The sequence below is a fragment of the Acomys russatus genome, chromosome 17 (assembly GCF_903995435.1).
Source record: "Acomys russatus chromosome 17, mAcoRus1.1, whole genome shotgun sequence".
In the NCBI taxonomy this organism is placed as follows: Eukaryota; Metazoa; Chordata; class Mammalia; order Rodentia; family Muridae; genus Acomys; species Acomys russatus.
This window is the reverse complement of record NC_067153.1, coordinates 43,869,359-43,895,205: the sequence shown is the minus strand read 5'-3', so window position 1 is coordinate 43,895,205 and position 25,847 is coordinate 43,869,359. Positions and strand designations below refer to the sequence as shown.

Here is a 25,847-nt window from a genome sequence, read left to right as displayed (position 1 = left end):
TTTGCAAGGAGACAAGAAGAAGAAATTGACTTTCGTCACAGCAAAGGCCAAACTTGCCCAAAGGACCCACTGTCTCTGATCAGCAGGAAGTAGGCTAAAGAGGTCCACACCCCCTTTGCCCTCTAACCTTCTAACCCTGGGGGACTGGAAGGGATTGGGGTGGAGAAGAGTGGTAGATATAAGAACCCAATAAAGTAGCCAAAAAAAAACCTGGCCTAGAGACCGTTCCCTGAACGTGTTACACACAGGCCCTACTGTAGCAGTGGGTGTACAGTGAGTTCTTGCTGGATGGATGAAGAGCACTCTCCCCACCCCCGCTCCCAGTTCCTACACGGAGTGTTGATGTGAAAGTAACCCGAGCAGCAGAGCTGGGGACATGTCTTCCTCTAGGGTACCTTTCAGCCACTTCCCAATTTTATTTAATTATTTAATTTATTTTGAGACAGAATCTCATTTATCTCCAACTGGCCTTGAACTGAGCATATATAAGCCCAAAGTGACTTTCAACTTTGATCCTCCTGCCTTTGCCCCCAAGATTTCTAGGGCATGTTGCCATACCTAGTTGTTGTGGTACTGGGCCTAGTGCATGTGAGGCAAGGATTCTACCAACTGAGCTGCATCCCAGGCCCCACCTTTTACTTACTTAAGTTTTTGTTTTATTTTAATGTTATGTGTGTGGGTGCTTTGCCTGTATTTGTGTCCATGTACCACTTAGCATGCCTGGGCCTGAAAAGGCCAGAAGAGGGCATCAGGTCCCTTAGAACTGTTGTTGCCGGTGGCTGCGAGCCTCCATGTGGATACTAGAAATCAAACCTGGGCCAGTACTTAAGCACTGGGCTATCTCTCCAGCCCACTTCATCTACTTTTAATCATACAATGTAAGACTAAAACTAGAGTGCCCAGAGTAGTCTGGTCCTAGGTGATAGGCCATGTGTTTTTATAATTATCAACTATAGTGTGTGATGCCAGGGTGACTGCTCTAGCTGTCACATGCTAGGCTGCTAAGGCTTCTGCCTACCCCTTCCCTGGCTCCTCCCAGTAACGTAAGTTCTCTGGTGTGCAGCTAAGTAGTGGTGGGAACGCTTTAACAACTTAGTGCTTTGCCCACCACTCACCCCAAGAAATAGTCAAAACCAGTTCAAATGACTTATTCCCTCCCCCTTTGGGGCGTGCGCATGTGTGCATGCGCACGCAGGGCTTTCTTTTTCCACTGTGTGGGTTCCAGGGATCAAACTAAGTCAGTCTTAGCAACTGCCTTTGTCTGTGAACCATAGACAGCTAGTCTGGGGAGATATGTGGGAGTAAGAATTTGGCATCCTCAGCCGGGCGGTGGTGGCACACGTCTTTAATCCTGGCACTCAGGAGGCAGAGGCAGGCGGATCTCTGCGAGTTTGAGGCCAGCCTGGTCCACAAAGTGAGTCCAGGACAGCCAAGGATACACAGAGAAACTCTGTCTTGAAAAACCAAAAACATAAACAAACAAACAAAAAGAATTTGGCATCTTCTTTCTGTTTGGCTGTGCATCACTGTTTTGATCTTCTTATTATTCCCCAAATAAATAAAAAGCCAGCAGGAATGGCTGCTTGTGCACTAGCCTGCCTTTTACCTTTCCTCTCACCAAATCCCACTAACGTTATACACCATCTGTTTCTAAGTGTATGTAGATGGGCAAATGCGTTTATAGCGAAGGGATGGTGAATCAACTGAGTGGTTGCCAGAAAAGAATTGGAAGACCCAGCTAAAGAGACTGCCCAATGGTGAAGAGCACTGGCTGCTTTTCAGAGGATCCAGGTTCAATTCCCAGCACTTCTCACAGCCACAGTAACTCCAGGTCCAGAGAATCCAGTGCCTGCTTCTTGTCCCCACAGGCACTGCATGTGTGTGGTACAGATAAACATTCAGGCAAAACACCCACACACATAAAATAATAAAAATTCTCACACAGAATTGGAAGAAAAAGAAAAGAAACCAGATTAGAAAGTGGCCAGCCCTAGACCCCTCACTGCGTCTCCAAAAACAACAACAGAATTGCATAATGCCCTCATGACTCTATATGGTTCACTCAGGACTATTAATTGGTATTTCAAAGTTACCCTTGAATACTATTTGACTAATTATTGTTTATTTGAAATGTTCATGCTTAATTTCATTGTTTCTCTGTTCTCTGAAACCAAATTAATTTGTTACATTTAAGAAATCTCTAGAAGCCCTGTGTGGTGGCGCACGCCTTTAATCTTAGCACTTGGGAGGCAGAGGCAGGTGGATCTCTGTGAGTTCGAGCCCAGCCTGGTCTACAAAGTGAGTCCAGGACAGCCAAGGCTACACAGAGAAACCCTGTCTTGAGAAAGAAAACAAAACAAACAAACAAACAAAAAACAAAAAAACAAAAAGAAAGAAAACAGAAATCTCTAATATCTTGTCTTACACCAGCTCTTGGAAATACTGTGAACATGGCAGGCAGTTGTCTGTTTATCCTCTTCCATCTTGCCTGGCTGCACTCTCCCTTCTCTTTCTTATGACTAGGTTTTGCGTAATAAGTGTCCACACCTGAGAATTACAGAGCAGTCCAGGAACCCCAGATTCCGTTCTGTTTTGTTGCACAAAACAATTTAAAGGGCGGTGTCTGTTGTTTTTAACAAAATCTCAATCCTTTGGTTTTACCAATGAAGACTGACAACCAAACAGATTTTCTCAGTAAGTAACAGCCTCAGCGTTCACAGGGCTTCCAAATGTCCTGCTCTGATTCCCTCATTTGTAAGAGGAGGTAGTGATCATAAGCCATCTTCGCAGAGCTACCCATCTCCTTCAGTGCCAAGGTTAAGGCTCAGGGCCTTGCATGTGTTATGTATGACCACTGCGTGCTTGCATGCATGAATACATTAAAAGCGTGTCAGTCACCGAGCACAGAAGCAAACATGTAACAAACTCAGTGGCTCCCCGCCATGGCTGTTGGTATCTTGTTGCTGACCAGTGTTTATGTTACTCTCGGTCTAGGTCCTGGGTTAAATTCCTCCCGTGAAGTTGATTACCTCATCTCCTTTGACCCTAATCTGAACCAGCGGTTTTCCTCAGCACCAGATAATGAACCCAGGAGGCCTGTTATCTCAGTAGAGCTGACTTGCAGAAAATCTTGGGAGAAACAAAGCTAGGAGTTCAGGTTACGACATCAGATTATTTGGGTTCAAATTTTGCTCCACCCTTACTAGTGAGACCAATTAGGTAAATTAATCTCTGTAGGCCTCACCTTCCTAAAACTTGTAAAGGTGGGATAAACACTACCCTTCTTCTCCTTAGAGACTTTATGAGAACTAAACGATTTTAAAACACAGATGCATCCCAGCACTCGAGAGGCAGAGACAGGCGATCACTGTGAGTTTGAGGCCAGCCTGGTCTACAAAGCGAGTCCAGGACAGCCAAGGCTACACAGAGAGACCCTGTCTCAAAAAACAAACAAAAAAAAAAAAAAAAAAAAAACCACACGCACAGATGCTTAGGGCTGAGAGGTAGATAGTTCAGTGAGCACTTGACCAACATACACACGACCCATTACCACAGAACACCACACACATACCCAAAGGTGTGAAGGTGTGTAGAATAGGATCTGCCACAAAGTGCATGCTGTAAATATCAGCTGTAGTATAGTTATTGCTTTTACCTGTTTAATTAAGACTTTATTTTAAAGTATTTCTTTTATTTATTATACAATGTTCTACCTGCATGTACACTTGCAGGCCAGAAGGGGGCACCAGATCTCATTATAGATGGTTGTGAGCCACCATGTGGTTGCTGGGAATTGAACTCAGGACCTTTGGAAGAACAGACAGTGCTCTTAACCTTTGAGCCCATGACTTTATTTTAAACCGTTTTAATTTGTAAAACAATAGCTTCTTCATTAGATTCCCAAAATGGGTCTATCATCATTTTGAGATTTAACTCAGTTCTTTCTTTTTTTTTAATGGTTTTTTTTTTTTTTTTTTTTCAAGACAAAGTTTCTCTCTGTAGCCTTGGCTGTCCTGGACCCGCCTTGTAGACCAGGCTGACCTTGAACTCACAACCATCTGCCTGCCTCTGCCTCCCGAGTGCTGGGATAACAGGCGTGCGCCCCTGTGCCTAGCTCCAGCTCAATTCTTTTTTTGTTTTTTGTTTTTGTTGTTGTTGTTCTTTATTTTAAGACAAGGTTTCTCTGTGTAGCCTTGGCTCTCCTGGACTCACTTTGTAGACCAGGCTGGCCTCCAACTCTCAGAGATCCATCTGCCTCTGCCTCCCGAGTGCTGGGATTACAGGCGTGTGTGTAGCCAAGGTAGGCTTTGAATTTTTTATCTTCCTCCCTCGGTTTTCTGAGTAGCTGGAATGATAGACTGACTACTGCTATTAAATACCTACTGTAATAAAATATGAATAAGTTTTTCTTTTTTTTTTTTTTTTTAAGATTTAAGATTTATTATTATGTATACAGCACCAGTGCTCCGCCTGCATGTACACCTACAGGCCAGAAGAGGGCATCAGATCTCATAGATGGTTGTGAGCCACCATGTGGTTGCTGGGAATTGAACTCAGGACCTCTGGAAGAACAACAGTCAGTGCTCTTAACCTCTGAGCCATCTTTCTAGCCCCACTTTTTTTTTTTTTTTTTTTTTTTTAAGACAGACTTTACTGTGTAGCTTCAGGCTGATGTGCATTTGTAGCAGTTCTTTGCCTTGGCTTCAAAAGGGCTGGGTGTATGAGCCACCATGCTCAGCTTAATATGTCCCTTTTTTTTTTTTTTTTTTTGTAAATGTTAAAAAGTTTGTAAACCAGCAAGGGAAATGTTCAGAGGTAGCTACGCACAGCGCAAAGCATCACTGTACAGGTAGAAGATAGCTTAGGTGACCCAGAGTGACTCAATATAGGGGAAAGAGGATGAAGAAAGTGGGCAGTTTCAAGCGAAAAATGAAAATTTAGAGATGAGGGAAGGTCCTGGTACTTAAGGAGCAGTGAAGTTTAACATTCTCACCGGAATGTCTCATCCTAGGGAAGGACAGCCTGACAGTCAGAGCTGTGGCCTGGGTAGTGGTGCTGTGGAGGAAGCAGGACTGCTGGACAGGGCTCAGTCATCAGGAGTGCTGGGGAGGGGAGGCAGCTTGGAACACGATGGAGTGTGGGGAGAAAGAAAAGTTCTGCTTCGCACCTGTGACTCTGAGGCACAGGCAAGAACCTAGCCGTTGTTCTCCCACCCTTGGATGCCTCTAAAAACTGCTGTGCAGAAAAGGCCATGCTATTACACCACCACTGCTGGGCTCTGCCTTTCAGGGCCTTGCAGTCAAAACCTGTTAGATGGACGAGGTCTTGCTTTGGGCTGTGGGATCCTCCTAACCCTCCCTGGGCATTTCCTCAGTCTCTTAACCACAGCTGTCTATGCTAGTTGATCCTCTGAATGGTGTGTAGTTAGTTGGGAGATGATTGATGCTTAATTTAATAAAAGTCCCTGTTGTGCCACTAAGCAGTGTTGTAGAAGAGAGCCAGGAGAGACCTTTGTCTTTCTCTGCTAGTCCGCATGTACATCGAGGCACACTGCTTGGTTGTTCATCTAACATGGAAAGAAAGGCCCTGAATAAAAGTGAAGAAAAGGAACAGAACCATGTTAATGGAAAGATATCTCTAATCTAGAGGAAAGTGGCACATGGTGAAAATAACCCTAATTCTTAGATCCTGTCCCTGTGAGGCTCTGCATTAGTTCAGCGTGTTTTGTGCCAACATTTGCTGAAAACCTGCACAGCAACTGGAAGCTCTTTGTGCTGGGTGCTGCCCCATTATATTTTCTTTGAGCTGAGAATTGGTGTTTTTCAGCCCCAGGAGGAAGCCTGAGTCCTGTAGGTTGTAAGCAAGAGGCAAGACTGGTAGTTTGTGGATTGTTATCACCCTGCAAGACTCTTCGCAACTTCCTCTTGCCGCCCACAGCCGAATGCGGAAACCCTGCTGTGTCAGGCCACTTCTCAGTTACACACAGCCGCAGTGTGGGGCTCCTTCTCTCACATTATAGACTAGTTTTGGGACTTTTTCTGCGTTTGAAAATGTGTCTGTTGAGGTGGCATGGCTGACTAACCTTCGCCTGTCTTCTCCCTTTGCTGCCATGCAGTGCTGCAGTTGAAGCTCCAGCAGAGACGGACCCGGGAGGAGCTGGTGAGCCAAGGGATCATGCCGCGTAAGTGTCCCTCTCACATTTGTACGCTTGCTCCTGTGTGCCACAGGAGCATCCCGCAGAGCCAGGGCCACAGGTTTGCTCTCCAGTCTTACCAGCTCTTACTTTACCACCAGGAGTTCTCGATGTGCGCAGCCTCAGTCGCCCAGGTTCTTTGTGTCCAGTGAAACAAACAGTGTTAGGCTTCAGGCGGCCAGCGAATGGTCCTTGGCTTTTGAGTTGCATCTTTCTTGGGTTTCACAGCTTCCCTTCATGGGAGGAGCAGGGGCTGTTCTGCTTGCATCCGCCTGCTTCCACGATCAGTTGTTAGTGCGAGAAACCTCTGCTCTCCTATCGCAGACAGGTGTTGTCAGTGGACTGCAGTTTATGTTTGAGAGATACTGAGGCACCCATTGTGGGTGTGGGTGTGGGTGTGTTTGCCTGGGTGGAGCTGTTGGTGAGCTGCCATGACACTGGTCCAGTGGCTGCTTCCCTTGGGGTAGAAATGAAACCAAACCTTAGAGTTGGTTAGAAAAAGAAAGCCTGCTTTGACTACTGAGGGCGTTGTAGACTGGGACCAGCGGCCTTGCTCTTCTGCTACTTCTTAGCGAGTTCTCAGCAGATCACACAAACTTCCCTCCCCTGGTGAAATGTCATCACCACTCAGGTCCACCTTGAGGAAGAAGACACACACATACACACACACACTCAGCAACATCTGCTTTCATGAGAAAACTGGTCTCCACCTCACTTTAGTGCCTGTTGCCCTGCTGCCACTATGGTATCCGTGTTGTCAGTCACTCATTCAGAGTAGTAATGTGTGCAGTTGACAGTACAATGAATCTGCCCCTGCTTTCAGGAGAATTACGGTTAGAAAGGGGGGAAGTGGAGACAAATAAATAAAGAAGATAATTTGAGAGCCTGGTAAGTATTATGTAATAAATTAATACTGGTGGGTGTGTTAATAGTTAACAGGGAAAAGTTGGAGTTGCTTTGGAAAAGCTGGCCGAGAAACCCGATGTGGTGGCCCACGCCTGTAGTTCCACCATTTGGGAGGCTGAGGCAGAAGGAGTTCAGGGCCAGGTTGGATTATACTGTGAGACTATCTTAAAACACCAAAATCAAACAAAACAGAAAAAGAATATCAAAGCAGCCAGTGTCTGGAGTATAGTGAGCCAAGATTAAGGGGTGCCACATAGAGGAGGTACGTTAGTTTGTAGGCACATGAGGAAGGCACTGAAGGCTTCTAAACAGTTGAGGATGGTGTTTGATTTCGTGTTGTGCTGTTAACCTTTTTGTGGTGTGACTCACCTGTTGTTCTTTGTAGTCTGTGACCCCCCCCCCCCCAAGCCTTAGTGACAGCTGGCGTCTGCAGTCGTGTTGTTAGTAGGGAAGTGGTGTGTTTTACAGAACGTTCCAGGGCTGCAGTCTGCAAACCTTATGAGGGAGCAAGCCTCATCTGCTTATCCACTTTACAAATGGCATGCTTAGTGCGTGCTTTGTGCCTAAGGTGGTTTTAGACCATAAAGAGATGAAAAGAAAGGCAGGGCCCTCATATCTGCCCTCCAGACATCACACACAACCAGAGTTTGGGTTGCTGCAGTCCCAAGTGCAGAGCCACAGCGGCTGCTGTAACGCATCACTAGTTTTGAGAGCCTTATTCGTAGCATCTGCAGGAGGTTGAGGATCAGGAGCTTGTGCAGGAGTGGATGCCCACTCCCGCGTTCTTCCCACCCTCCATGTGCTGCTGGGGTCATGTTGGACAGAACTGAACACAGCTTCCTTGCTTGGCACTTCTTTAGTGTGCTCTGAAATCTCAGTTGTCTGCATGTACCTCCAGCTTGCCTGTGTCTCTGTCCCCCAGTACCGGCCCTAGATGAATAAAGACAGCCAGTTGCAAAGCGGGGTGTGTGTGTGTGTGCGTGCATGCGTGCGTGCGTGTGTAGAAAAATTAGTCAACTGGCTTGAATTCTGGTCACCGCATTTGAAAGAACCTCAATAACCTCTCCCATCGTGCTGAGAGCCCAGGGTCTGAAGCTATCTTAGATACCCATGCATGCTTGAGTTGTCCCTGTTTGTAGGTTGGGAATCCTCACCCTCTCCTGTGAGAGTGGACATGGCTCCTTGAGGTTGTCTCCACTCCCCACTATCAGCAGCTTTCCTCTGTGAACAAGCCTGGTTTTCAGTTTCTCTGGAAGGAAATGGGATTGAAAAAGATGATGACAGGGGTCTGGAGAGATGGCTCAGTGGTTAAGAGCACTGGCTGCTCTTCTAGAGGACCCAGGTTCAATTCCCAGTAAGCACATGGCAGCTCACAACTTCCTGCAGCTCTAGGTCCAGGAAATCCTACACCCTCACACAGACACACACGCAGGGAAAACACCAATGCACATACAATAAAAATCAGTAAATTGGGGGCTGGAGAGATGACTCAGCAGTTAAGAGCACTGCTTGCTCTTCCAGGGGAGCAGGTTTAATTCCCAGCACCCACATGGCAGCTCAAAGCTGTCTGTAATGCCAGCTTGAATCCAGGGGACTCAACACCCTCACAGAGACATACATGCACACAAAACACTAATGTACATAAAATAAAAATAAATCTTTACCCCCCCCCCCCCCCAAAGTTGATTCTTTAGGGCTGGAGTTCAATTCTCAGCAACCACATGATGGCTCACAATCACCTATAATGAGATCTGGTGCCCTCTCCTGGCACTGTGCAGGTGTACATGCAGGCAAAACATTGTATACATAATAAATAAATAAATATTTTTTTTAAAAAAATAAGTAAATTATTTTAAAAAAGAAAAGGTGATAAAAAAGAAAATTGAAACTTAGAAGAGTTTCGGGTGTGAGCATCCCCTCTCAGCGGCGAGTGGGAATGCAGGCGTAGGCCCCAGCTCCCAGAGTGGCTCAGTGTTCTTGCTGGCCCACAGTGGTGAGCATCCCTACCTCAGTGCCACCCTGCGTGCCCTCCCATCACCCCTTTACCAAGCTGTTGCTTACTGCTCTCCTCATCTCCACTGCAAGTCTTTTAAGGAAAACATGGGCCATGTCAACAGCAAACTGAAAAGTAACACCGACTTTGAAGTATCCACTTGCACTCCATTAGGTTGGCCTGAGGAGTTTCCACAGAGTCCTTAACATTTAAACCAGCAAGGAAGGCATGTAAGCAAAGCTAGAGAAAGGATCAAGGTACTTGTGGCTGTATTTTATTTCCGGTTTATACCTTAAGTTAAATGTTTTATAACTGTGGGAAAGAAAATTCAACCTAGCTTATTTCCCAGAACACCTAGCTTACTTCCCAGAACACCTAGCTTTCCGAGTTCCCATGTAGGCCCGACTGCTTGATTCAGCTGGGACAGCGAGTCTGCGGGCCGTGATGAGCTTCGGTGGCCCCTTTCCCATACGCTTGTCCTCGTGTGTGTGCTGTAGCACTGGGAGCGGCCGTGTCTGGGATCTAAGGGATTACAGTCCTCTCCTTCCCACATACCTTTCTCGGTGGCTCGTGGGCTCTGATTATGTGTCTCAGCTATGGGCACCAGCTGGTTTCTGATGTGCTGTCAATGGGGCCATTTCTCAGTACCCTTTATTCTTGTTATGTAAACACACGTCTCAACTATAGCACTGCTTAAAACTCGTCAGATAAAGCGTGCCAGAGGGTAGGGCCGCCAGTCTAGGCTCCAAACCTTCTCTAGTGATTCCTGAAGAAGAGAAGACAGCACGTGCAGGAAGCAGGCAGGCCTTTCCGTCCAGAGCCAGGAGTGCCCTTGTAATCCGGACAAAGATTCAGAGAGACTGGCAGTGTACAGTTCCCCTTGTTTTTCACCCCCACCCCCTTATTGACAGACAGACAGACATATATATACACACACGCGCGCGTGAGCGAAGGTCAGAGAAAAGAACCGTGTTCTGACAGGGCCAGCTGTCAAAGAGACAACATTTTCCAGAAGGAACCGCCTGTGAATCCCCGGGTGTGAGAGAAGAGCCGCTAGTGTTTCCCTTCTCTCTGTTCCACCAAGACTCCATGACAGTGAGCAGAGAGCAGGAACAGGAGCGGTTTCTGGTGCTGCAGCCAACCCTGTTCGTTTGTCACCACGGGTCAGTCCAGAGCACACGAGCGAGGGAGTTAGCTTTGTCCTGGAAGAGCTCTGGGCGCTGCGCTTGGTCCTCTCGAGCTTGTCTTTTTAATTCTTTCATCTCTTCCCTCCATCCCTCCCTCTCTTCCTCTCTTCTTTCCATTCTTTGGTGCTGAAAATCAAACCCCAGTCCTCATGTGCTGGGCAAACGCTCTTCCTTCTGAGCTCTACCCAGAGCGGTACCTTGCCCTTTTTATTTTTCTTAAATTTTTTTATTTTTCTTAAATTTATTTTTGTTAAATTCCTTGCATGCTGAGGTGTCATAGTTGCTCTGGACCGTGATGACAGATGAACAGGGGTTGGCTGCAGCAGCAGTGAGCAGTGTGGTGCTGTGTGTCTGTCTGTCTGTATGTATGTGTGTGTAAATATGTGTATATCTGTGTGGTATGTATGTGATTTCAGGAGTTACTTCTCTTCATGCAAGTCCCAGGAATCAAATTTAGGTCTTCAAGCTTGGCAGCGAGCACCGTTACCTGCAAAGCTGCCTTGTACTATGTCATTACATTTTAATGGTGTTTCCTGTGTCTAGCTGGTGCCATTGATGGTTTTTTTGTTTTGTTTTGTTTGTTTTTCCAAGGCAGGGTTTCTCTGTGTAACAGAGCCCTGGCTGTCCTGGACTCACTTTGTAGATCAGGCTATCCTTGAACTCACAGAGATCTGCCTGCCTCTGCCTCCCAAGTGCTGGGATTAAAGGCGTAGACCACAATGCCTTGCTCTGTTGATGACTCTTTTATCTTTTAAATTTTATTTATTTATTTGTTTGTTTGTTTTATGTATATGAGAGCCCTATCTGCATGTACCCTGCAGGCCAGAAAAGGGCATCAGATCATATTATGGATGGTCGTGAGCCACCATGTGGTTGCTGGGAATTGAACTCAGGACCTCTGGAAGAGCAGCCAGTGCTCTTAACCTCTGAGCCACCTCTCCAGCCCCCCATTGGTGACTTTTAATGTCTGACTGGTTAGGAGAACTCAGGGATGTGAGGGCAGCTCTACTGACCAGGAGAAGAGCGACTGGTCCCACCAGCTGGTAGTGAACGGTTTATAGATCTGTGTGTAAGCCCCATGTGTCTCATGCTGACCCTGAAAAGAATGGTTGTGAGCAGTGAGTGGGTCCTAAACTCTGAATAAAATCTGACCCAGCTTCGCTTCCTGTTCTTCCAGTTACAGTTTGACCTCGCTCTTCATCTTGAACTGATGATGTTGGCTACCCACTGTATACAGAGACAGTTCCCACCCTTAGCACCACAGCTAATCTAAGTGACCGTTTTGTTAGGCCCCAGTGTTTGCCAAAGAGTTCTGTTCACCTGACCCAGAAGAGATATCTTAGTTTGACAAAAGGTTACATGTCATCCTATGAAGCTTTGGGATTCAGTCTATGTTCCCTTTTCCACTCAAGTTAAATTCTTAGTGGGAGCAGGGCATGGTGGTACACACCTTTAATCCCAGCACTCAGGAGGCAGAGGCAGGTGGATCTCTGTGAGTTCGAGGATAGCCATGGCTACACAGAGAAACCCTGTCTCAAAAAAACAAAATATAATAATAATAATAATAATAATAATAATAATAATAGACTAATATTGGATTGTTGTTGTTGTTGTTGTTGTTGTTGTTATTATTATTATTATTATTATTATTATTATTATTATTATTATTATTTGTGGGTTGGGGGAGAGTGGACTAAACCAAGTGTTGCCATACTAGATGTGCACTCAGTGTCACTGAACTGTTTGTTTCCTACTAAAGATTAAGGTGACATTATAGATTTCAAGGAAATGTTTATTTTTTTTAAGGTTTTTTTTTTTTTTTTACATTTATTTATTTTACTGTGCACATTAATGTTTTGTGTTCATGTATGTAAATGCGCCATGTGCATGCCTGGTGCCCACAAGGGTCAGAAGAAAGCACTGGATTCCCTGGAAGTGGAGTGGATGGCCGTGTGGGCGCTGGGAATCAGGCCTGAGGCCTCTGCAAGAGCAGCAAGTGCTCCTAACTGCTGAGCCACCTCCAGCCTGGAAATGCTGTTGTTTTTAATGTGGGATGGTATTGTTGTGGACATTCTGTCTCACTAGATACTTCAAAGATTAGTGCCTTTGTGTGGCTTCCATTTGAAAGTTGCTACCCCTGTTGACCAGAGGTTTGGCCAAGACCTACCCTTCCCAAAAGAATCACCTCACCCCAACACACCTATTGGCCGTGCTTAGTTCTGGTTGCCCAGGGTTAATTCTGGCTTTGTCTGCTTTTGTTCTCAGAGCCTCAGCACAGCCCGTCTGCCCTTTCAGATACAGAGGTGATTTTGGCTGAAAAGATTCTCGCTCTGTCTGTTTCTTCTCTTGTCTTCTTCTCTTCCTCCTCCTCTTCTTCTTCTTCTTCTCCCCCGCCTCCCCGCCTCTAGTTTTTTGAGACAGGGTGTCTCTGTGTAGCCTTTGCTGTCCTGGACCTAATTTGTAGACCAAGTTGGCCTCGAATTCACAGAGATCTGCCTGCCTCTGCCTCTCGAGTGCTGGGATTTTTTTTTTCTCTTTCTCTTTTTTTAAGCTCTCCTGTTCTTTTGTCCGCCCACCACCCTTCCCTTCCCTCTCTCCCTTTCTCCTCCAACTCCTCTTCATCGTCTCCTCTTTGATTAAAGCAGAGAACACTCTGGGATGATGTGTCCTGTCCACAGAACTGTGACTGTTTAACTGTAGTTGCAGCTCCAGTTTTGGGGTTTTGTTTGTTTTTCAAGGCACTGATAAAATGTGTGTTTCAGGATTGAGGCCACCGTGATGCCTAGATTAGAAGCCCAGAGAAAACTGTGTGAGAGATGTGGGTGTGTGGCCCCTGAAATGCTTCCTGGGGGTCTCATGCTGCTCTCTTGATGGTCGTCAGGGTCCTTGTCTCTCTTCCTGTTGTTCCAGGGTGTGTGTGCCTCAGTGAACAGCAACTGGCCTAGATCCTCCTCCTGGGCCAGCTGCTCACTCCAAGTCCTAAATAGGAGTCTGGAGTTCTTTGTGTATTTGTGCCTGAATCCAAACAAACAACAAGCTTTGTTGAACAGGGTAAAGAAAGACTTTTTTTAAATTAACATTTATTTATTGTCCAGATATAGTAGCACACACCTTTAATCCCAGCACTCAGGAGGCAGAGGCAGGTACATCTCTGAGTTCAAGGCCAGCCTAGTCTTCAGAGCGAGTTCCAGAACAGCCAGAGCTACATAGACAAAACAAAAATAATTTACTGTGTGAGTAGTGTATATGGGTGGATATGTGTGTGTCACAGTGGGCAGGGGTGGGAAGGTGGGGGTCAGTGGGCTTGGGGGGGTTGGGTCTCGTCTACCATGTGCGTCCTAGGTATCAGACTCTGGTCACGTGGTTTAGCAGCAAATACCTTTACTGTCATCTCACTGGCCTTCAGCTAATTTTTGTTTTTGCTTTGTGAAAGAGTGACACTATGTAAATGTAGCCCTCACCTAAAAATTGCCGTGTAGACCAAGCTGGCCTCAAACGTGTAGACATCCACCTGCCTCTGCCTCCATACTGCTGGGATTAAAGGTGTCACTGTCTTGAGAGGAACCTAATCTGAGTCTTCTCTAAGGAAAACCAGGGTCATAGATTTTGAGATTGTAACCCATGCTTGACTGGCCTGTGGAGAGCTAGCATGCCATGGTGAGAGTACACAGTGGAGCAAAGCTGTCAGCTGATGCAGCTGGGAGGAGAAGGAAGGAGAGGGGAGACCTGGGGTCCCACTATCACTGTCCTTCTCAGCACCATGAACTTCCTGGCTGTAGCACAGGCTAAGGACTAAGTCTGCAACACATGGGCCTCTAGAAAACACCCATAAGCCATAGCAGTCAGATTCAAAGTGTTTAGCTCCTAGTGTACTGTGTCTTTGACGCTCTTGTTTTCTATACTTGTGTACCCTCTCCAAGCTTTGGCCTTTTCCACCACTGGTGAGTCAGTGCGTGCTTACAGAGCAGCTTGGACTCAGATCTCTGCTTCTTGCATCCGTCCTTTCTGTGCTCATTTGTGTGTGTGGAGGATACTGTTCCTCAGGCCCCAGGGCCTCCTGTCTCCCAGCACTGGGGTTGCAAGCATGAGCCACTATGTCCAACCACTTTTTAAAAACAAATGTGTGTTCCAGAGATTGAGTTTATGTCCTCAGAAGCACTTCACTGGCTGAGCCATCTTCTGCTCCCTGTGCCCTCATTCTTGGTAGTTGGCTTTTGTGCTGATTTGGGTGCAAGTGACAGCCAGGTACCAAAACAAGGGTGGTGTCAGTCATGCATACCAAAACAGGATACGTGTTGAAGACTGCTTCATGACTCTTCGTTTGTATCTTGCTTGTCCTAGATGTGTGGTCCCTTCTAATTAAAGTCTGTCTTTGGGTCTCATAAACTTAATTCTGGTTCTTATTGTCATAGAACTGTCGACGTGAATCTTTGATTAATGGCTTTTATCGCAGATACTTTGATAGGCCTAGAGTGTCAGCTGAACGCAGGGGTGAAGAATGAAGGTCAGGCCCAGTTAGCGCTCAGCATTGCTTCATGCGTGTGCCACTTCTTCCCAGCAGGCGAGAAGGGAAGAGACTGCAGCTGCAGTAACACCACTGTCACCTTAGCCCAGCGCAGCAGATGGCAGGACACTTTCACTTTGTTTAATGCTAACAGCCACCAGGTTCGGTAGTAAGAGCAACTGCTGTTATGTGGAAGAGAAAATAGAAGCCTTAGAAGTCACATGACTTGCCCTGAGTCTCGATGCCACTTAAAAACAGAGGCAGCTTCTCTGGCTCCAGACTTCTTGGTTTCTGAAGGAAGCAGTTTATAGTGGTATTTACCCACACAGGAATTTTCAAGTCTGAAAATAATTGGAAGGAGCTGCAGATACAGCTCAGTTGGAAGAGCGCTTGCCTGCCATGCATGAAGCCCTTGTTCAGCCCCCAGCAGCACACAAACTAGGGGAGGTAGCGTGCGCGCGCACACACACACACACACACACACACACACACACACCAGGAGGATCGGGAGCTCAGGGTCATCCTCTGCTACATAATCAAGGTCAGGGCCAGCCTGAGCTATGTGAGAAAGAAAGGACAGGGCAGGGGCTCACTTGAAACAACATCTAATTGAAGTGCTGTGATTGGTGAGGTCAGGAGGTCAGGTTTGAGGAGATAGAGGTGAAAATGTTGGCCTTCCAGGTTGCTGTCCTTGTCTGCCGATTCGGGAGGCAGGGAGGCTGTAGGCAGCGTTCTGCTTCTGTCATGATAACCTGCATCAAATCAGAGGTGCTTGGTTTCTTTTGTGCTATGGATGCTTCTTAAAGAATGCTGCACATCTCTGACTGGACAGTTGTCTAAGCAAGCACCTGCAGTTAATTACAGGATTTCCACGCCCTCAGAGCTGCTCCAGTGGGCCTACTGCGCCCTGGAGTGAACCTCCTCTGCTTGGGACAGAATCCCAGAGTCATCTCCTTGGAGCTCATGTTGGCCCTTACACATGAGCAGTGCAGGCAGCAGCCTATGTACGCCCTTTCGTAGTATGCTAGGGAGGGGCCCTTCCTGTTTCCTGCACCAATCCCAGGGCTCTCTGTGTTCTCCACCTGCTGGGTGGAAGGCCTAGGTGCGATGATCATACCCTTGAGCCAGTCAGCAAAAAATGGGTTCTATCTCAGCTGGAGTGGGCTCTAGCCTGGGCGGGCATGAGGAAAACAGCTGAAGCCCAGATCTGCTTGTCAGTACTTCATGTCCAGCCCCGGACCTCACATGTGCTCAGCTCCACCATGGAGGGCCCCGACCCAGCCTGATTCTTTGGCTGCCAGGGATGTAGCTCCAGACATTGGAACTCTTTGGTCATGAAATCATCGGAGTTGAGATGTCATCCTTGGCAGTCAGTGGGCTGGCAGATGTCATAGGCAGATGGCCCTCCCATCTCAGAGCTGAAAATCCAAACTAGGCTGTTGAGAAAGCCCATGAAGTCCTTCCACATGTTGAACTTTTCATCACTTAGGGTGTGTTGGAGAATGAGCATACACAAACCCCCACTTCTCACTTATTTTTGTCCCTTGAACTAGTGAAACAATGGTTTTCAAATTTTCGTGGTACCAAAATGGCCAAGCTACCAAAGATAAGACTTCTGGGAGCCCAAGATCCTGGAGGCCCTGGACTCCGCTGGAGTGCCCGTGTCTTGAGCCACACTGGGGGGGGGAGGATGTGGTTTCTGGCTTTGTGGAGGACACTGCCACTCTGCCCTCCCGAGTGGCAGTAGCACACAGCCCTGTTGAGAGGATTCAAGGGTTGACGGCAAAGGTAACTCCCTAAGATAGGTGGCAGCTGCTGCGTGTGAGGATCGAGCCTCCACCCCGCCCCAGGAATCCTGCCCTGGCTGTCTCAGTGGCCTCATGGAGCAGCTGTCGCAGGTCTGAAGGGAGCAAGTGTCGCATGCTCCTGCCCTGGAGGCAGGGGACATGACCTAGTGTTCAGGTTTACTCTGGGTGGAGTTTGATTATCCAATGGCCCCGTTTCCTCCATGCTGGCCTTTTCTAGAAGGGAGAAGAAATAAAACAGGAAGCTGCACCTCTGTACCTGTACAAGCTTAAGCTGTGGTCTTCTGTCGTGTTGCCAATTTAGAGAAAATGAGGAAGGAATAACGCACCGGGGAAGAAGCCAGGAGCTCTTGGGGGAAAGGCTGCTTTCAGCTCACAGTTCCAGACTAGAGTCATCATTGTTCCCAGTCAGAGCCCAAAGTAGCTAGTCACACTGACTCAGAAGCAGAGAGGGACCAGTCCCCACACGGCTGTGCTCAGCTGAAGGGTGGTGCCCACATTGTGCCACCCACAATGAGCAGGTCTGCCCACCTCAATTAACATAATCAGATACCTGCCCCCCAGACATGCACTACATAAATGCAATAAAACTCAAGGTAAGACCAGTGTGGTGGTGCACGCCTGTGATCCCAGCAATCCAGAGGCAGAGGCGGGCAACTCTCTGTGAGTTTGAGGCCAGCCTGGTATACAAAGTGAGTCCAGGACAGCCAGGGGTACACAAAGAAACCCTGTCACGAAAAAACAAAACAAAACAACCCAAAAAACAAAACAAAAAAAGAGTATCTTCCAAGCTGGATTTGGTGGCACACCCCTTTAGTTACAGCACTGGTTAAAGTGAGGGCACAGAGGCAGGAGGATTGCTGTGAATTCGAGGCCAGCCTGGTCTACAAAGCAAGTCCAGGGCAACCAGGGCTACACAGAGAAACCCTGTCTCTGGGGGAAATAGTCTTTTCCAAGTGATCTGTACTGTTTCAAGTTATTAGTACTAACTACTGGGGCTAGGAGATGTCTCCATGAGCAAAGACACTTGCCACCAAATCTGATGACCTGTTCAAACCCTGGAACTCACAAGGTAGAAAGAGCAAACGGACAGACAGAGTAACTTTAAAAACAAATGTAATCTTAAGAATAAAAATTAGAGGGCTGGAGAGATGGCTTAGTGGTTAAGAGCACTGTCTGCTCTTTCAGAGGACCCAGGTTCATTCCCAGCACCCACATGGCAGCTCACAACTGCCTGTAATTCCAGTTTCAATGGCTCTGACATCCTCACACCAATACACATAAAATGAAATTAAATAAATTATTTTAAAAAGAATAAAAATTAAAAGAGCTAAGGAAATACAGCCTACCTGTTAAGAGTTCTGGTGGCCCTTCCAGAGGACCTGTGTTCAACTCCCAGCACCTACATGGCAGCTCACAACCATCTGTAATTCCAGCCCCAGGATATGACGCCCTCTTCTGACCTCCAAGGGCACTGCATGCACATGATACACAGATATACATGCAGGGACACCCATAAACATAAAATAAGTGTATTTTTTAAATAATAAAATAAAAACCTAACAATCACAACTAGGAAGAAAGGCTGGATATAGTCTGCTCTTGTCCGATGGTGACAGTGTAGCCTGACTACAGTCGTTAGTGAGCTTCAAGCATAACCAGAGTGAACAGGAGTGTCTTTTTTTAGGTCAGCATCTCTGGAGACCCAGGCCCACAGGCACACAGGCCGACCCAGGGTGGGCAGGCCAGTGGGGAATGGAACTGTCTGTGATGAGCAGCATTTCCGGAACTGCCTGGTGGGTCCTAGAAGGCTCACTAGCCTAGACACTGAAGTAAGTCTGGAACTCTTCCAGAAGGTGCTGGTTTGAAGCCCTTCCTGCGTCAGCTCATGAACACAGCCGTGCAGGCGCCTTGAACACAGTTCTGAGTCCTCTTATAAATGTTTGGACAGTATTTTCTTGAGAAAATGGGAATCATAACTCTTTTATTTTAGTGTTTCACAAATGTGCTCATTTAAGGCAGCAAGCTTGTCAGGGAGGAAGAAGACAGGTGCTAGCAAGAAGGCCCAGCGCCTCGACTGGTTATAGCCAGCTGGGGTGGAGCCCAGTCTGGGACTAAAGCTGTGAGGGGTGCCACCGCTCTTGGCCATGTATCCGTGGTGTCTGAGGCTTGTGTGTTTCTCCTGAACACTTCCCTTTGCTTAGAGTGTCCTCAGGTCCTGAGGGTGGAGAAAGGGTCAAGAGCTGCCCTCTGCCACCAGAAATGTGCGCTCTTAAAGCTCTGGTGTTGTCTGCGTGGGTCATAAAGGGCTTCTCTTTGCAGAGACTGCCTTCTTGGAGTTCTGGCAACAGGAAACTGGAGTGAGTAATGTCCTGGACCTTCAGGCAAAGCTTTAAGGCAGCAAGGAGGGAGGAGGTGGGGTCCACAATGCGCACATCCTCCTGGCGGGACACCTAAGAGCCTGTTCTTTCTAACCACGTAAGGCCAGGATTGAAAAACCCACTTTCTGCTTTGCTCTGCTTCCCTGTGCCTTGTCTCCTTAGCATAGAAGCTGGGAGTGTCACTTGATCCTGTATCAAGAAAGCTCAGGGCTTTACCCGTATCACCTTACACCTCCATCACCAAGCTGCCTCTGCGCTGCTCAGCTGGAGAAGCACAGGCGCTACTCAGCCTCTAAGCCAGGGACTCTGACCCCTCCCACACACGCCCACCCGGTACAGATGCAGCTAGAAGTCTTCACATACCTGGAGGAGGAGCCATGGCTCCCTCCTGCTCCTTCCTGACAGAGTGCCTATTGAAATGGCCAAACCTGTTGTCAGGGAGCAGAGTTCAGAATGGAGACCGAGAGCAGCACAACTTAGGTAGGCTGCCCAAGAACCAGACGGCCTGATGTGTCAGTCAGGGTTAGTTGAGGGAAGAAGGGAGGCTGAAGATGGCCCTCCGTGGTGACTACCTCGCAGCCAGAGCTGGTTTCGCCATATAAAGATGGAAGAGCTATCCGCAGAGACTGGGACGTAGTTGCTATGACATGAGTCTTCAGAGCTTGCTGTTGCTGGCTTGTTCTTCTGGTCATTTCTCACCCTCCTGCCCCAGCCTCACCCCGCACAAGCCTCCTCCCAGCCTTCTCCATCCTGCTGTGTCTCATGTAAGACCAAGGCTGCTTGCTCCATGGTGAACAAGCCCTGATTTTCAACCTGCAGTATCCCAGATCTGGAAGCCCTGGAGTCTCTGAACTGGGTCCACAAGCCCTTCTTCCGTGCCCGTTGCTGTGCTCCAGCCTGCCTTTCCATGTGGCCCACAGTCAGGTCTACATCTAGCTAGTATATCTAACTGGTGTGACCGCGACATGCCACCCCGCCTAGGTTTATGTGCGCCTGTGTGTGCACGCATGCACAGGAGAGGACAGCCTCAAGCATTGGCCTCCCCTTTCACCTGGAGCACTGCTTCTCAACCTTCCTAGCGCTGCGACCCCTTAATACAGTTCCTCATGTTGTGGTGACCTCCAACCACAAAGTTATGTTTGTCACTACTTCATAACTATGACCTTGTTACTATTATGAATCATAACGTAAATATTAGGCGACCTCTGTGAAAGGGTTGTTGACTCCCCCAAGAGGGGCTGGACCCACAGGTTGAGAACCATTCAGCTGGAGACAAGCTTTGCCTTACTGTTTGTCACTGGCATCCGGTCACCTGGCCTGTAAGCTTCCAGGGAGTCTCTTGTCTCTCCCAGCTCACCAGAAGAGCTGCCATTTATATGGGCATGGAGAACTTAAACTCAAGACCTTACACATGTGTGGCAAATAGTTTACTCTCTGAGCCTTCTCTGCAGCTCCCCTTGGGTAAAATAATAAATTAGTCCGAATGTTAAACTACCTCAGTTAGCAGTGGGCGTGGTGGTGCACGCCTGTGGTGCCAGCGCTTGAGAGGCCAAGGGAAGAGCATCCCTGAGTTTGATCCAGCTTGGGCTACATAATGAGACCACATCTGAAAAAAGGGAAAACCTGGTCTGGCCCCTGCACAGAAACAAGCACCCAGTGGATATGAGTCTCTGTCCTGTTGGTGTGAGAAATGCCCGTAGCTCAGTGGGTTCAGAATCTACCTACTACGGCCATCTCACCCCTCACCATCTCGCACTAGTAGCATCTGCTCTTGGTACATGAAGAGGACAGGCCATGCCTGTGTCAAGCAGTGTCTGTGCTCATGAGACTTATTTGTAGAAGCCGGGTTTGTGCATTACTCCTGGGGTGGATGCTCAGGTAGCCAGGGGTCTAGTCATCATCTGCAGCTGCAGCCCAGGACCAGCAGGTCTGTATCTGGGTCGGCGAGTGCGTTTTTCCAGGCAATGTGCACAGGGATTTTGTACGTTTTTTTATTTGTATGTTGACATGTTGACAGGGTCTCTCCACATAACCTTGACTCTCCTGGAACACTCTCTGTACACCAGGCTGGCCTCAAAGTCAGAGAGAGAGAGAGAGAGAGAGAGAGAGAGAGAGAGAGAGAGAGAGAGAGAGAGAGAGAGAGAGAGAGTGTGTGTGTGTGTGTGTGTGTGTGTGTGTGTGTGTGTGTGTGTGTGTAGATGCATGCCCTGGCAGCAGGGACATTGAATCCCCTGGAACTGGAGTGATAGACTAGTCTGAGCTGCCTGGAGTGGGTGCTAAGCATGTCCTCTTTATTGTCAAATACTCTTAACTCCTGAGCCATCTCTCCAGCTCTACTGATTTGAGTCGTCGTGCTCCGAGAGGTGGGCAGAGTCTCAGTCTCCAAAAAGCAGTTCCAGGGGTGGTGGCGCACCTGCCTGTAGTCCCAGGACTGGGGGAACAAGAGGCAGGTGGATCTCTGAGTCCAGGACAGCCACGGTTATAGAGAAAATGAGTCTCCAAAAACAAACAACAACAGTAAAACCCAAAGTAAAGAAGCAGTCACACCCTGAGTCATTGCAGAAGTAACTGTAGACACGGACCCCTCGACCCAGGAACTTTTCTAAAGTTTTAACCTGTGTCTGCTCTGGGTTCTGGCTGTTGACCTCAGGCCTCAGGCTGCACCACAGAACCCTCTTGCTGTCCCACCACTGACCACTTAGAACCCTCCTCTTATACACATCTATCATTAGCTTATTGGATGAGTGATTACTGGGTGGTACTGTATGTCTGGTACTTGAAGAATGGGAAATTCTGTGAGACATGGAAGAAATAAAGGAAGCACTGCTGGCATCTCCTGTAGGGTGTGTTGTCACAGCTGACTGACAGTGGACAGATACAGCAACTGTAAGGATGCTGGCAGCGAGGGTTTGCCTCCCTGTATTTATGTGTGCTGTCTGTGTTCTGAACTATCCTACAGCTAAAGTTGTGTTGGGAGGGCACTGGCCTGTCACTCAGACCAGGCTCCTGCTTTCAGGACCTGAAAGCCAGTTTTGCTACAGTACAGCCTTGCACAGTGGAACCGGGAGCCAGGGCCAGCTTCCTTCCCCCTGGGCAGCCTGCTGGTTCCCTGGAATGGATTCTCTGGCTGTGCAGGCTGAGCCTGTGCTGGGTTGTCTTGAAGTTATCTGCTAAGTCTAGAGCTCCCCCTGCTGTCAGAAAATGAGAGGGTCCTCAGAGCTTTTACAACTTTTTAAAAGTTTTCTTTCTTCTTATTGCTATTTTTAAAAATTATCTTTAATTTAAACAAAACGCTGCTGGAACTTTGAAGCTCCTCTGAGCATGCTCTTGAGAGGCCACCCCTGGGGGTCGGGGGGCGGAAGCACAGAGGCCAGGCAGGATAGGTCCTATCTGTGTTCTTGCTACTTTTAGCGGCTCCCATCCTTAGCCTCCTACCACAGCCAGCAGCCTGGAAGGTTATCTCTGCACACAGTCTCAGAGCTGTCTGCAGCCTTGGGCAGCAGAAGTGAAACTGACCACAGTCTTGCATATTTCTCACCTACTGCCACTGTTCCCTAGTGAAGTGAGCCACACTCTCCCCTGTCCTCCCCAGTGCCTTAAGTTGTCATGCGTCTCCTTACAAGAGAGTGTTCGTGGAGCATTTTCAGAGGGTCCGCGGCTGGGCCTGCCCCTGGAGACAGAAGCTGAGATCCCTGAGGTAGTCCCTAGACTCCAGAATAGGACCCAGCCTTCTATCAGCAGTTGGTAGCACGTGTCCCAAGGCCAGCCAACAATGACTGAAATTTTCTTAGTCTTCAAAGACAACCCTGAGGTTCCTTCCAATAGTACTGTTGATACCAGCTGAAGAAGGACACAGCACTGAGAGGACAGGCCTTTGGGGTTTAACTACCGCATCTGGCCACTGCAACTCCTGATGAGACTGAGCCAGTAAGGTGCATCCAGTGCCTCACAGTCCTGCCTGAAGCAGGAGGTCTTGGAGGCTTTACTGATGGGACCCTGAACCAAAGTTCCGAAGGGACGGCTGCCTCAGGGATCTTAAAGTGACCAGCCATAAAGACACATGCTTCCTTGGGTGTCAGGTGGCCGTTCCTCTCTAGGTGCCATCTCTACTGCAGCTTCAGTGTTGCACCTCTGTGTCACTAGAAGTTGTGTTCTGCTCTGTTTGGGGGTTTTGTGCTGAGATTGAGCCCAGGGGCACTTCAGCACCGAGCTAGCTTTGGCTTCTAAAAGTAACTCTTCTATGGTTCTTTTCTTAACAGCTCTGAAAAGTCCAGCTGCATTTCATGAGCAGAGAAGGAGCCTGGAGCGGGCCAGGGTAAGACTCCCTTCCTTCCCCGGGGACCCTGGAGTCCACTGTCAGCGTCCTCCACCAGCTGCACACCCTTCCAGTCTAGCACAGCTTTGGCGGCAGCGTCACCTTACAGCTCTGAAGAGTAGAAACCTTGGCCTTTCCTGTTTCATCCCTCCCCAGCCACCTTCCCCGGTAGAATGTGGCCAGACTGAGACTCTCTGTTAGTACCTTGGAGGCCCTGTGAAGGGCACCAGAGCTCCTCCCCAGGCCTGGCATTGAGGACCACTCATCTTCCCTCCACTACGTCCACTGAGCCTTATGTAGATGATCTGCACCGGTGCTCCCTGTGGCCAGGCTCTCCCCGTGGCCAGGCTGTCTCCTTGTGGACAGTCACCGCCCACAGCCTTGTGGGCACTACTGAGCTCCCATCTCTGTCTTCCCAGAAGCAGCCAACATCCAGTTACACCCTTTGCAAAGCAGACATGGGTGTACTGGGAGCCACACTTCCTGCTGTACCACCTTAGTTGCATCCCTGTCCCCTCCATTTCAGTTCCCTATGGCCCCCGTGGAATGGTCCTATGCCTGGTGTGGGTGGAGATGGGGAAGTGACCAGCTCATGTTCCCCTTCCCGCTCCCACCGGAGGATGTTGGCCCCCATACCATTCTTAAAGATGGCTTCTTTTCTCTTTATAAAGTCATGATTAGCTCTTAGAGAGCAGGAAGAATGAAGTCATGGGTGCTGAGGAACAGGAAAGCTGGGAGCCAGAGGAGGCCCTGCAAGAGCAAGGGGCAGTGTTGCAGCCAGGCAGACTGGCGCAGGGTGCAGAGGGGCCTGCTTGGACACCACTGTCCTACTGAGCATCACTGTGTGAGGTTGTGTTCGTGTCGTCTTTGTCCACACAAGAACCCTCATGAGTTAGATGCAGCAGAAGCTAACTAGCTAGAAAACGGTAAAGCTGGGACTCAAACTGAGGTCTGTGAAGTCCAGGCTTTTATTATATTTCGTGTGTGTTATGTGTATGTGTGTGTGTGTGTCTGTGTGTGTTATGTGTATGTGTGTGAGTGCACAGGTATGGAGGTCAGAGGACAACTTACAAGTCTTCTCCTTTCACCATGTAGGTTCTGGGGGTCAAACAGAAGTCATCAGGCTTGGTGGCAAGCAGCTTTACTGAATAAACCATTACACACACACATACACACACACACGTAAAATAATATATATGTGGAAAATAATTTTATTTTCTAACATATGGTAACTATATTCATCTATCAGGTGCACATGTTGCACATCTGCTCACAAGTAATTTCCAATTACAATAACGTGCTTAATGCTTAAACATGCATTAAACTGTCTTAATTAAAATATGAAAAATGAGTATATTGGATTGATCACAACATAATTTGCTTTACTCAATTATACCAATTCAGGGCTTTGAAAAGCTGCTACTTTGGCATCTAAGGCAGCACTGTCCGGCTATGTTCCCGACTCCAGTCATGTGACCATGTTACTCCTGTACAGACAGCATCTTGGGGAGAGCCATCCCTGGTGGCTGGTGCAGCAGCCTCAGGTCCCAGAGGCACCCACTCTGTGGCTGGTTCCTTTCCCATCAGCTCATGTTGTTCAGCCCCAGGAATGCCTTCTGTGACCACAGTGAAAAGCCCCTCTTTACCTTCTGCACCAGAAGCAGACTGGTTCTATCCTTGTCTAGCCTTGGTAACTTTTAGGTAGCCAGGCCCTAGCTAGTGGACATCCTTTGTAGATTGTTTTAATTTTTGTTTTTTGTTTTTTTGTTTTTTTGTTTTTTCGAGACAGGGTCTCTCTGTGTTAGCCTTGGCTGTCCTGGACTCACTTTGTAGACCAGGCTGGCCTCGAACTCACAGCGATCCGCCTGCCTCTGTCTCCCGAGTGCTGGGATTAAAGGCGTGCGCCACCATGCCCGGCTGATTGTTTTAATTTTTATTTAATTTTATTCTACATGCATTGGTAAAAAGGTGTCAGAATCCCTGGAACTGGAGTTACAGACAGTTGTGAGCCACCATGTGGGTGCTGGGAATTGAACCCAGGTCCTTTGGAAGAGCAGACAGTGCTCTTAACCACTGAGCCATCTCCCCAGCTTCCTCCTTTGTAAAGTTACTGTTTGTTATAAAGGCCTCAGAGCCAGCTAGACAAGAGAAGTATTTGAATGGGTGTGGCCTCTTGGTTGGTTCTCCCAACACCTGCCTGAGTTCTCTAAGCGGAAGTTCCTCCAGATTTTCAAGTGTTATTTTCCACTGTGCCAAGGCCAGCAGCCTTGGCTAGAGTTGCTGCATGCAGAGAGCTGCAGCAGCTGACCTCTGTTCATGCAGATGGGCTAATGTACCCAGAGCCCACAGCTACTGTAGCATCTCTAGGCTCAGGCTGCAGGACTGACACAGGGTCCTGGGCAGCAGGCAGCCAGGTGAGAACCAGGCTGATCTCTGCTGTAACTGATGTGCCCGGTAACTGCTTCTCTGCCCTGCCCTGTCCTTCCTCTCCTTTCTTAGGCTGGCTTTGACATATAATTTGTTTTCCACTTTTTTATTTTGTTTTTCAAGACAGGGTTTCTCT

The 25,847-nt window shown here is 48.1% G+C and overlaps 1 protein-coding gene across 2 annotated transcripts in view; it reads left to right on the top strand.

The window, feature by feature from the left end:
- The window catches only part of Mrtfa (myocardin related transcription factor A), a 99,015-nt gene that overhangs the window by 60,326 nt on the left and 12,842 nt on the right, over positions 1-25,847 (top strand). For both annotated transcript variants that reach the window (XM_051160032.1, XM_051160031.1), the window contains exons 2-3: positions 6,116-6,181; positions 23,229-23,284. In XM_051160032.1, coding sequence (XP_051015989.1) covers positions 6,116-6,181; positions 23,229-23,284 — 122 coding nt within the window. The remainder of the gene's footprint in view (positions 1-6,115; positions 6,182-23,228; positions 23,285-25,847) is intronic.